The following is a 12,826-nucleotide window of genomic DNA, read 5'->3' as shown; positions in this document are numbered from 1 at the left end:
TACAGACTAAATGATACATCGACTAGTTTAAAATATTGATAGATGAACTGAAAATAATCACAGGTAAGCAGACAAACCAGGGGGAGTTGTTATTAGAGAGTCAGAAATAGGACTTTTGGCAGAGATGAACTAAACATAGTAACTGCCATCTCGCCACCCCTGTAGTTTATTTGATGGGAACACTATAAGAGTCTACAAAGACAGTCTGCCTAAATAATGTTCTTGCAGCCAGGACTCAAGACCAGGGGAGGCAGGGCAGCTGGAATTCTCATAATTCCCTCACTGCACTGTACCAGCAGTAAATTAAGAATGGAGAGAGTGTAATGAAGAAAACAGACATTCTTATGTGTGTGCGTGTGTGTGCATGCAGTAGTTTCTTGCTCCTTTGTATGCACATGTAGGGTTAGTCCCTTGTGCTCTCATATACATGCCCCTCTGAGTGAGTGATCTGTCAGCGGTTGGATTAGGGCAAGCAAGCACACTCTGCTTTGTCCGTTAAGTTTGTGCCTGCCTGTGTATCTACGTCTGCAAAAAGTTTGGAGTGCAAAAGGACCTCTCCGCTGCCCCCTGGGTTCCTGTGATTGTGTGAAGGTAGAACACTGTGTCCACCAAGCAGCCGCTCTGAGGAAATCTCTCCTTCTTCTTCTACAAACAGGAAACTGACTCCCGGAGACATGTTAGTGCTTTCTAGAGAAGAGGAGAGAGAGAGAGCGCTGGGAAAATTGATGGGCAGAGAGTAAAACTTAGGTGCAGGGAAAAACAACATGTGATTCATGCCAGGGAACATGGTGAAGATTTTTGGGATCTGTTTGCGAAGATTATATCCGTGAGCTATCTTTGAACTTCCTGGCCCTATATACACACATCTTTCCTGCAGGTTAATGTGGCAAGATAATAACACCTTTAAAGGAGATAACACATAAATATAGTATTATAGGCTATAACCACTATCTACAAGAAGATAAGCTAACAATCCTGCTCTGCAGATCAAGGATGAGAATAGAATGTGGAACTGTAGAGCGGATTTTTAAGAGTTTGCATTTTTTCTGTTTTGCTTGTGATAATGACGTCACCTGTGATTGTCAGGAAATCAGCCTTAGATAAGTTTCTCAGTCACTGATTCACATGATGTGGTCCAATCAAGGATCGTGCACAGAGGCTGCTAATAAGGGGCAGTTCAAAGTCTGTGTGACTCGAGACATATGCAAGTGGACCAGTAATACAGAGTTTATTTGGGGCACTTGAGCTGTTACAAAATTGTCCTTCCAGCTTGGGTCATTGTCTTAGGCCCCTCAAGAGGTTTTAGTAACTAGCAGCTAGAAGAAGTCACTCTGCTGGTTGGTCGCAAACATTTCAGAACATTTCACTGTGACGTTTCGCACATATGAAGGGTTTCCCACACTGCTTTATAGTGGAGGTGCCTTGCCTCACCTGAAATAAAGATTGCTTCTGCTAACATCAGAAGAAATCATACAATTTTATGAAATATAATGTTAAGCTTATTAATGCAATAGTTTGACATTTTAGGAAATCTGTTTATTTGCTTTCAAGATATTTCCTGCAGGCAACCCTGATATGTCACACATCACATTAGTGTAATTGCTGCTCACTTTGAGTTTATGTGGGTTGGTAAGGTAGGTGTTTTGGGACACCAGAGTAACTTCAGTCAGTTAATGATGAGCTTGTCACAATTGACTGAATTTGGAATCTGTTTTAACTAGAAGTGCCCCGTTCTGTAGCTCAGTGGTTCCCACAGTGGGGTCAGCAAAGTCACAAATAGTTGAAATTTCACCCCCCGCACCGCAAGTGAAGTGACAGAACGCAACTACTTTTCATCAGAGCTTTTCTCTTTTCTCATAGTTAATCAGTCACTGGCATGATAAACAGCTGTATTATCCTTTTTGATACATATGTAACAACAACAGTGATTCTCCCAGCTCAGTGTTATGCAATGTAATGCAGATCTATTGTGTTTGGAAGTCCTTGATTAATTCTAGATGGAGTGAAGTTGAAAAGACCGTTTCCCCACAGGGATTAACAAAATGTCACGGTTGAGTTAACCGGGATAGGTGACTCTGGGCGTTCCCGGATGTCTCACCAGGCCAGTGCTGCAAAGACAATGAGGTGTGTTGGACATCATGTGTTTTGTGGTACTGCTAGTGATAAACTAGACCTGTAAGGTCTAGCCTAGGTTTGTTTGTCAAAGTAATTTCTCCTGTCATCCGAATAATAAATTGGAAAGACAGAAAAGTATAAGTGGAATGACTATGGGCATCTTCTAATCACAATAATTATATTCATTTCAGTTACAGAAAACTACTTACTGTTGTGTAGTTTTGACTTGACCTGTTTAATATCATTTAGTTTAAAACCTCTAATGACAAATTAACACAGGGCTCCTCTTAAAACCTAACAACCATAGAGCTAAAACGATCAGTTGTTCAAAAAATAAATGAATCAAAAGGAAATTAATCGGTAATGACTTTGATAATTGAGTGAATCATCTGAGTCAGTTTTTTAAAAGCAAAACAGTTAAATATTTGATGTCTCCTTCTTACTATTTCTGACATTTTATAGACAAAATGATTAAGTGATTAATTGAGACCAAATATAGAGATTAGTTCATAATGAAAATAATCATTAGTTCCAACCCTAAACATTACCATACACTTAAATATTGTCTATTTACACAGTTATTAATTGTTCAAATATTGAGAAATAATTATCTGCCAGGAAGGAAACATCCTTCCTTGTCAAGATGAACAGGTTAGTCTAGCCTCCATGTATTTTTATTTCATAGAAACACACTCAGCCCATACAACCGGTTGTATGGGCTGAGTCACTCAGTTATTATCCCAGCTCCCTCCTTTCATCTGGTTCAGTATCCATTACTTTATGCCTTAAGCTGCCAACTGTTGCAGCCATAAGAGGTAGACCCTCCCTTCTCCTCAGCCGGCTGATTGTGTTGAGTGCCCTCTAACAGCCGCTCTATTGTGCTTATCGCTGCCGTATTCACTTACTCCCCCCTCCACCTTGATAGTAGATCGTCATGGTTACCACTCTGAACTAGTGGCCAGAACTAGTGTGCAGGGAGGATCTCTTGTTGTTAAGAAGTCACATGCAGTGCGCAGTGACACACTTTTCTCCAAAGGCTCCTGCTTCAGAGAGGCACGATGGGGTTAGCTCTATTCGCTGTAGGTCAGCTGATGCCAGCAAAACAATTGTTGTTTTGTTTGTTGTTTGTCCTCTGCTCAGCCTGCACATAGCCTATTTTTGCCTCTGTGACACGGTGCTTTTTGGGGTTTTTTTCCCACAAGTGTTGCTTTTATGCAAGCTAACAGCTCCTTGTAGAAGTATCTTCACATGCACTCCGATCATTCCATTACCAACCAGATTAGGGCAGTATTTTTCAAATATCACGTAAGAACCCCCCTTCCCTTGTTTTCTTGCTCGCATCAGAAAGCAGAATTCAATCGATTGAGCTGAATCACTCCTCAAGCTTTTGTATTACTCTTGGCATGTGTACAGTTTAGTCTGGTTTCCTTTGGTGTTTTGATTAGATTTAGCTCATGAGTCACAGAAGTCATTAAGTGGACCAGATGTAAAGTGGTGTGTTTGAACAGCATGGATAGTGGTGGTGGGAAAAACAGTAAATGTCTTTTTTTTTTTTTTTTTTTTTTTTTCAGCAATTACAAAACCGCTTTTAAAGTGCAAGTCTCACTGCATCATACAAAAATTATGTTGCGGTGCTGTGGAAATTCATCACTTGTGAAAAATATTAAGTATTAACTCAGTTTTCTTGGCATATTCCTATGTGCATGTATCCTGTAGTATATTACATTCCCTCTGGACACCAAGTCAACAGAACAGAACATACAGCAAACAGAACATATGCAGGAAGATAAGTTATTTGTTTGCATATAAACATACTGAATGACCAATTTGCACAGGTGGTGTGTGTGTGATCTATAGGAATGTTTTCATGAAAGGATGAGTCTACTTGACAAATACACTGGTTTTGAAGTTCAGGCCCTCAACAGGACCACGTGAAGAGCTCTTCAGCATATAGACTACACCATAACATGGATTCCTTACTGTGGCTTTCTAATAACGTTGTGTATGTGTGTGTGGGCTCACATTTTTTTCTGCAGCTAGCTGGAAGTCTTGTCAGTAGGTTTCTGCAGGTTATTGGTCCTCACTCTGCATGTGTGACCTCACCAGCTATGCTATGGCTCTCCTCCACTGAAACTCTTTCCAGTCAACTCTAGCCCCTAGATTATTCTGGTTTGGCACTTTTAGGAGTCTTTAACCCTAAACCCCCAGAATCTTTTTATTTGTATTTCTTTTCTTCTAACCCCCATACTATCATCCCCTCTCTGCCAGTCTCTCTCTGTTTCTCCCTGCTCCCTGCCTCTGTACTGTAATTGAAAGCAGCTGTGACAAGGTTACTATAGTTCATAGAAAGCAGTTTTTGGAGGAGGGCCCAGGCTTCATTTAGAGCTCCAGTTACCCAAAATGCAGACAAGCCACTGTCTACAGGCCCCTCCAAAAAGGAGGCTGAGCTTACACTTGTTTTACATTGGCTAGACACAACACAACCAATATTACTTGTCATAATTTTGGCTGTAAGTAAAGAAACAGAAAGTCTGACAACAGAGTCATGCGAATGGGAGAAGCAGGGAATGGAGACAGAAAGCTTCAATACAGTGTAAGGTTACAGCCAAAGAAGTGTTGCAGGACTTTTGTAAAAGCACTAAATCACATTAAAGAGCTCTGAGAACTGGCTCACTTGAACTTCATATAACCAAATCCTAACCTAATCTTTTCTAGATTGACTCATTGATCATTTAAGCTATAAAACGTCTGACAATACTTGTTACACATTCCAAAAGCCCAACGTGATGTCTTCAGATGTCTTGTTTTGCCCAACAAACAGTCCAAACCCAAAGATATTCAGTTTACTAATGTAAAAGGTGATAGAGATGGACAAAAAATCACCTTTGAGAAACTAAACCAGTGAATTTTGGGGCAATTTTACTTACAAAATTGACTAAAAGAATTAATCGGTTATCAAAAGTGTGGGTGATTAAAATTGTCAGGTCTAGATCTAACTAGAAGTAAGATGTCTTCATATGGAAGCAGTTGCCTGACTGACTACTGTTAGAGTAGACACTTACCAGCCATGGTCAAAGTTTAACAAAGTTTGTTTGATGATGATAAATTCCCATGTTAGTTCTGGATTAACCAAATTGTGTGTCACCCTACAGCTAGAGCATGCAAGCAGACATACTAGTAACTAATATGCATTTTCTCATCTTTCCTGAGCACCGGTATCGGATCTGTATTGCGTGTTGGCAGTTACCCTTTGTTGAGGTATCAGTATCAGTAGAGTAAATTGGATCAGTGCATCAGATGAACAGGCCAATAAAATAATTTTTTGCCCTTATACAAACTATTATGCATCAAAGTATTGGTATAGCTGGATGTATTTACTTCATAATAAAACCTCTGTACCGGGCAAAAAAATAAAGATACAGCAGGTGTTTAAGTGTCCTTCTGCAAGTATACTACAATCTAGAAATTGCATCTTTGCTGAATGAGTCTGTTTTATAGTTGCAAATAAGTCATAGCACCAAACTTGACTCCAGTCATTCAATCTCTGACTTTAGTGTTGCTTTTTCCTCCCCGTAGGTACAGAGACCACCAGCCTGTGTGAAGGTGTTGCTAAGCAGTATGAGCTGAGTCTGTGTTTCCCAGCCTTCTCCCTTTAAGTGAATCTAATCTGTCTGACCTCTTCAAATCCAACTATAAGTTCACTATTAATAGGCTGAGGCAGAGCAGGGCTGTGTGGCTACCCTGTGCACGACACCACGAGCCTGGCTCAAAAATCAAAGCTTGTTTAGCAACAGAAACACACCTGTATGGGCACTATATGAATGTGTGTGTGACTGGGTGAATGTGGCAGTAGTGTAAAGCGCTTTGAGTGGTCAATTAGACTAGAAAATCACTATATAAGTGCAGTCCATTTACCTTCTGGTGATTCTTTCTCAGTTAGCTGAACAGAATCTGTTTATTATCAGATAGAATTCAGGCTTGTCACAGTTCATGACTTTGGAAAAAAAAAAAAAAAAAAGAGGTTCATGCAGCTGCAGCTGTAGTCTGAAGAGAGTCAGGTTTTGCCTTGGCTTCCAGCCTGGATACCGGCCTTGTTTAACCATGGCAACAAACCAAATAGACTCACCCTCTCCTGAAGCATTCCCACAGATACCCTGGTCAATACCTGCAACTATTTTAGCGTTGAAGCTCAGTGTAGAAGCCAGTCTTTTGGAGCACTGACATTTGTCTGGCAGATATGTTCACAGTGACTGCACAGAGCAACATTGAAGTACAGCTGCTTATCTTGTATTGTTGTCTGTCAGTGCTAATCTGTATGCTCTCTGTTGCCTTTTCTTGCCCACAGAGCGGAGAAAACGGAAGTCCTCAGCGATGACCTCCTACAGGTAAATCATTAATCTGACTGTAGAGTTCTGACCAGCTCTTAACACTGTTAACATCTGTTGGGCAGTAGCATTTTTTTTTTTGTCCCTGTGGAATCAAAACAACACATTTGACAAAACGGTTTTGTTATATGTGTCCACCTTGGACATGCATTAGGCACAATGCAATATTATTGTTTTGCAACCACTTTTTTTCACATTATACTACTGCAGGTATTGAAAAGAAGGCAAGCCCTCTGTTGATTTCCCCATGCCTGTGCAGAAACAGATGTACCTGCTTATGAACCAACTCATGTGGCTTTACAGAAAGGATGTCGCAGAACATTCATAACTCAAAAATAGTGTTTCTCAGTTTGGTTCGACCGGTTTATGTTAGTGTAAACATGGTACCAAGATTTTGTTTTTGATTTGATATCAGTATAAGCTCTGGTTTTAGTATATCTCTACAAAGTGTGATGCAAAAAATAAAAAGGGCGTTTAAAATTATGTTTAACTTTTTCAAATGTATAATCAAACAGGTAAAATTAGAATTTAATTCTGTCTTCCTGTCATGTAGGCACTGACTATCTTTGGTGCACAACTTCAGTTGTAGTGTAATTTCACTTATTAGTCCCCCCCTTTGGCGCGTAGGTATATTAATCATTGATGAGGCTTTGTGCGGTTTATAGTTGGAATGAAAACCTTGAAAAATGTCATTCTTAATTACACATGAATGCATTTTCGCTTAGTAATAATCTGCAACTTTGGACATAAACACCACCATGAACACATTAAAACACCAATTTTACTACTTAGTTACTGATTCATAGAACAGTGATTCAGCCCATATTTGCTCACAAACACTTTTTAGTTTTCTGTTCTTAACACCTGTTGCTTTTCGTTGTTCCCAGGAAACTCACACTGTAAGTCTACATTAACTTGTTTTTAGTGTTCCAGTGTGAGAGGCCAGTATTGGATACAGAACACCAAAACAATGTTCCAAGAGAACATGCAGAACTTAGTTTTGATCTCGTTACTGACATAGACGGAAAATTGTCTGATTGAAGCTTAAAGAGTAGCTGGACCATGTGCTGACAAAGCCCAGAGGTAAAGTTTTCATGCTAACCAAGCAGCATCTGATATCATTCATTAGTTCTTCCTGTTTGGTTAAAGATTGCTAATCAGTGGATTCAGCTGGAGTCGCGCGTTGTTGAAATGGGACTAATGGGACTGTTGGTGACATGCAGTTGAGAAGCACAATGTGTGAAAGCTGCTGGTGCATGTATTTCCCTGGGGGAACACTATCTACAGTCCCTGAGGCCGTCTGAGGCAGACAGCAGGTGGGGTCTGGACAAATTACTGGCTGCTCAGCAAAGACATTCCAGCGATTAAGGTTGTCTTTGTGTACAAATGGGAGGCATCATAGATGTTCAAACAAACTCAGCTGGCTTTGCGTCACGCCTGGAGAACAGCCACAATGTCTGACACCCTCTATTCTTATTATTCTTCTCCCCACCCTCTTCTGTAGACGGTGCATAAAAAAACAGCACTGACAGACTTTTCAATTCCTCTCTCCAGTGGTGTGAAAATGAAATGGGCCGTATATGGGCAAAAAAACACTTTGAGTGACAGCTAGAACATCAGTCTTAGATTTAGAGCCAGCATGAGTTGGTGTTATACAAGTGGACAAGTGGAGAGCAATGACTAACCTCTTGGGGTGCTTTTCACTGAAGAAAGGATGTTATATTATGTCTGACAATTTATTTTCAGTGTTCCTCAAAGACGTGATTGTTCTGCTCCTGTCTGGAAACCAGCCGTTGTAACTCTGGGGGCTCTGTTTCTCACTTCAAAAGAACATTGCTGTCAGATATAGGAAAAGGGAGCAAGGGATGGAGACATGAACATCACTGGACCCCTTCATTCCTGAGATGGCTGCATCACTCAAAACAAAAATTCTTATTTTATCCCCCGTTTAATGAAGAACCCATCTTGGAATATTTGTGAAATGTTGACGTGAGTTATTTTTAATGAAACGTTTAGTTGAAAATTTGGTGCACTCCCTTTCGCTCAGCTTCCCACTTCTTCTACAGCAGTCAGAGATTTTCTGTCTCCCCCCAACAGCAGCCAACCACCTCTGTGTCCCCATTGGGTCTTCAATATTGTCTCCTAGTACCCTGTCCTGTCCAGGGTTCCAGTGAGCCTCCTAGCATTCTTGTGCCAGCTGTCCATTCCTTGCTGCTCCTCTATATAGCAGCCCATCCACAGAGGTTACCACAGAAATACTCTAAGCTAGCGACCAGGTGCTTTAAACACTATGTCCTATATCCCTAATGGAAACAAAGAATATTTTGTTCATCAATGGCTCACTAAAATAATTCCACCCTGAAACCATCATGTGGTGTTATTTTCACTCATTCTGGACTTGTCCAGACATGTTAACATCCTTTCTCTTAGGAACCAAAAAAACAAACACTGGCACAAAGACACACACCTTCTGTCTTTTTCTGCCTGTCTGTCCTACTTAGTACTGGGATTCCCTGCTCTATGACGCGTCATGGGATTGACCGGCTGTTGACCTCATCACATAACAAGAGGAAAAACACACCCATCTGCCTTTCGGCCCCTTTTGGTTCTCCTTAGATTCTCCTACTACTCCGGATATTTTATTTTATGACTGTGTGGCGCTAACCCCATTGTTACAATTGAAGGAAGAAGACTGAAGTACTTCTAGTGCCCTGCACCCAAAACATTTCCACCAAACCCACACAGGAACCTTGTCCCTCTTAGAGCATGAGGGAGGTGTGGGGGGGGGATCCCCTGCTTGCTTTGTGCCAGGTACTCACTGGACAGAGTCTAAGCAGTGTTCCCAAGCCTATGGCCAGTGGAAGCAGTGTTTGTGTATGTGTGTGTCTTTGGTAAGTTTGTATTTGACACAGCTGTTTTGGGAATGCTGGGGGCCACCATGGGTCAGGAATGACGTAAGAGCGCGAGAACGGGGGGGGGGGGGGGGGGGCAGCATACAGAGGCGGATATCTGCTGTGGAATTCCTGAGTTCCGACTCTGTTCTGTTTTTGGAACACAATTGTCTGGTGTTTGGTTGATCCTCCCTCTACATTTGTCTCACTCCAGATTTGCTCGTTTTTCCCTCTAGACCTCAGTGTTCCATTTATATTTACATCACTGTTTGCCCCACTCTTGAGTACATGTTTGTCCCTTATAGACACTTAAGCACTTTAGCTCGTGAGTTCTGATTTTTATTTAAAAAAAAAACAAAAAACACAAGACACCTGTTCAGTTACATGCAGTCTGCTTTTGACTTTCCCACAAGCATTGCCAGTGCTTTGCATCATCAGATTCTACTGGCCAGACTTTTAATTAGACTTGAACAGTAACTTGCAATCATCATGCAGTCATCCTAATGTTTACACTGACTGTCCCTGCCAGGCACCTGGCGTGACAAGGACAGTGAATAGTCCTCCTGCAGAGCTTCAGTCGGCCTCTGTCCTTAAGCCAGAATAGCTGTGCCTCCCATCAATGACAGTATTATATCTTGCCACCCTAAAAGCACAGAGTGGATCTGTGTAGTCAAGCTAGTAGACAGGAGAAAGCCTGTGTAATCAAAAAGGCCTTTTTAAAGCCAAAGAACCCCTCGCTCTGGGTCACAGCCCAGTGGCCGTTGCTATAGAGACACTTCCGATGAGTCATGTGTTTCAAAGATAACATTCCAACGTTGCTCCGCAGGGACAAGCTTTATCAATCATGTTTATACTTTGACCGGACTCCCTCAAAGCAGCTGCAAATCAAATCTCTGCATGGAACTGGACCTCATTAGCTATCAAGGATGTGCTGGTTCATGGACACAAGTTAATGGTGTTGACGAGATTAAGCATAAGTTCAGGCTGGTTGCAGTAATAAAGACTGCTAGGGATATGTGTTTTTTTCTTGTACTGGAACGATCATGGTAGGGTGTATTTCGGTCCAAGAGCTTAGGTTTGTCAAAATAAAGCTTGGATTGTACGTTTTTGTGATCCCTTTTTTATTAAAAAGCCACATTTCTACAACTTTTGACCGAATTATCTTCTCCTCTAAACTGCAGCTTAGAAAGTCTTCCATCTTGCTCTGGGGTGACTTGAGGTATGACATTTATACAGTAGATATTTGCTGAAGATCTGTTCTCGCACATCTTGTCTTATGCACAGATTGAGCGGCGCATGGAGTTGGTGCGTGTGGTGTCGCATAACACACACAAGAGGATGGTTTCATGTCTACAGGGACACATCGGTGCAGATGCAGAGAAGAGACATGTAAGACATAAAGCATGTTCCAATAAAACCTTTGTTATAGGTCAAGTTTACCTTTTTAAAAACAAAAAAATGAAATCAATGAACTGTTACAGGATGTGTAATAGTTCATTTTTAACATCAGTTCCCACAAATTTTGAGTTCTCACTGTTTTTAGTATAAATGACTACAAAGTAACCACAGTAGGCCTACAGTCCATGATTTCTTTCTTGTGTTTTCTACCCCACACCAACCAAAAATGCACTACAGTCCGTACCACGCCTCTATACAGGAAATGGTCAGGTAAAAACACTGATTACTTATTCCACTCTCTGGTCCTTAGCACCACTTGCTCCATTTCCCATTCAGACATCTGTTATCTTTGTTCACTATGCATGACACTTCTGCCTTTGGGATTCTCTGGTAAAAACAGGATGCTGAAGACTCATAAATGTTTTTGCACAAACATAAACGGTGTAACTGTACAAATAAGCTCCAGCGTTGTCATTTGATAGATGTCTTACTTCCCTAGTTTGCATCTTAAATCCCATTTAACATCTGTATTTTCCTCCTTTGCTCGGAAAGCTCTCTTCCTCTTCCTGACTCTGTGAATTTACTGTTGAGCTGTTCGGTGGAAAGTCCTCGATGAATTTTCCATTGCTTTGAACATCTAATACTGAAGCTACTGTGTATATAAATAGGTACTTTTGTGTATCTGCATAGTTTGAAGTAGTTTATATTTCAATATAAGTCTAATCACTATCCGCAATTGTCCCACTGCCACATACACCACAGAAAAAGCTTCCTCTGACAGCACTATCCCAAGCGATGGTGGAAGGCGGAAACCAATTGGGAGAAGACTCCTTGATAGGGTGAGTAGGTGATTGATTGACACACCACATAGCCAGTTTGTCCTCCTTGGCAACTGTTGCTATATGGAGCAGATGTACTCCAGAATGTGTGAAATATGAGGCCATGCATTCAAGGCAAGCAGTCTGCCCAGTTTTGTTTTGTGTTGATGGGACTTTCAGCAGTTTGCTTACATGAGGATCAAATCATTCATCGTGACCGAGAGACACACACAAAACAGGGCCAGACAGTTTGTAGTTGAGGATCTAGAAAGTGAATGTCTCCAAATCTACACAGCAGCCCATGTGCCTGTCTGGAAATAATGAGGAAGAGAAAGTACATCAGTCAGTCTGCTAGTAAATATGATGCATTCATGTCAAATGTCAGCTATACTGTTGTATGGATCTCTTTGTATTTTAAGGCTTAGGGGTTTTATTGCTCGAAAAAATGTGGTCCAAAACCCTTCTTCATCATTGTAGATGAAGTGTCACCAAGTGGGGAAAGCTAGAAATTATAACATTATGTTGACCTGGTTTTGCTTTCAGTTATTGACTGGGAACAGAGGAAGAGCTAGTGGCTAAGATTTAAATCTTTTTGTGCTGTAATGTGAATAATAATTTGTCAGGAAGACTTCACCTAATAGTGCTGAGATGGTAATGAGGAATTAATATGACTATGATTTGATTTTAACGCGCTTCTCTGTCTCTGTCTCTCTCTTTGTACTGGTGTGTACATTAACAGGAAGATGATGGAAGTGTGCGGCGAGGCAGAAAATCGTCTGGCATCAGAATTGATGCAACACGAGCTGCAGATAGAAAAGGACGTACTGGATCCCCTCAGCCAGCTAGCAGAGGTCAGAAACCTCATGTTGTAGGATTAGGATTAGCCTTTATTGTCTCCCGTAGGAGAAATCTGTCTTGGGCATTTGAGAGAAACACAGGTGTCGCACCAACACACAGCCTCTGCACATATGCATGTACAATCAAACATTGAACATTCAATAACAAACACAGATGTTGCACATTCCTCCCCAATAAAAGCCATGATGCTTTACATCTTCTGTAAATAACAACAGTGGAACATGAGTTAATATATTTAAAAACCTTTTATAGTTCTTTGCTCGTTTAAAATAGCAGTCACAATCCTTTTCTTTGTTTTGTTTGGTCTAAATCATAGTGGAAAAGATTAGTTGACTTTCTCGTGGGTGTACACTGCCCAGTT

General features: G+C 41.0%; 1 protein-coding gene across 3 annotated transcripts in view; it reads left to right on the top strand.

The window, feature by feature from the left end:
• The window catches only part of arhgap17a (Rho GTPase activating protein 17a), a 29,543-nt gene that overhangs the window by 2,680 nt on the left and 14,037 nt on the right, over positions 1–12,826 (top strand). For 2 of the 3 annotated variants that reach the window (XM_040135002.1, XM_040135000.1), the window contains exons 2-6: positions 6,461–6,500; positions 10,676–10,780; positions 11,027–11,059; positions 11,552–11,628; positions 12,347–12,458. In XM_040135002.1, the coding sequence (XP_039990936.1) occupies positions 6,461–6,500; positions 10,676–10,780; positions 11,027–11,059; positions 11,552–11,628; positions 12,347–12,458 (367 nt within the window). The remainder of the gene's footprint in view (positions 1–6,460; positions 6,501–10,675; positions 10,781–11,026; positions 11,060–11,551; positions 11,629–12,346; positions 12,459–12,826) is intronic. The other variant, XM_040135001.1, reaches the window with a different exon arrangement.

The sequence above is a fragment of the Xiphias gladius genome, chromosome 9, assembly GCF_016859285.1.
Source record: "Xiphias gladius isolate SHS-SW01 ecotype Sanya breed wild chromosome 9, ASM1685928v1, whole genome shotgun sequence".
Lineage (NCBI taxonomy): Eukaryota > Metazoa > Chordata > Actinopteri > Istiophoriformes > Xiphiidae > Xiphias > Xiphias gladius.
This window is presented reverse-complemented; position numbering and strand designations above follow the sequence as displayed.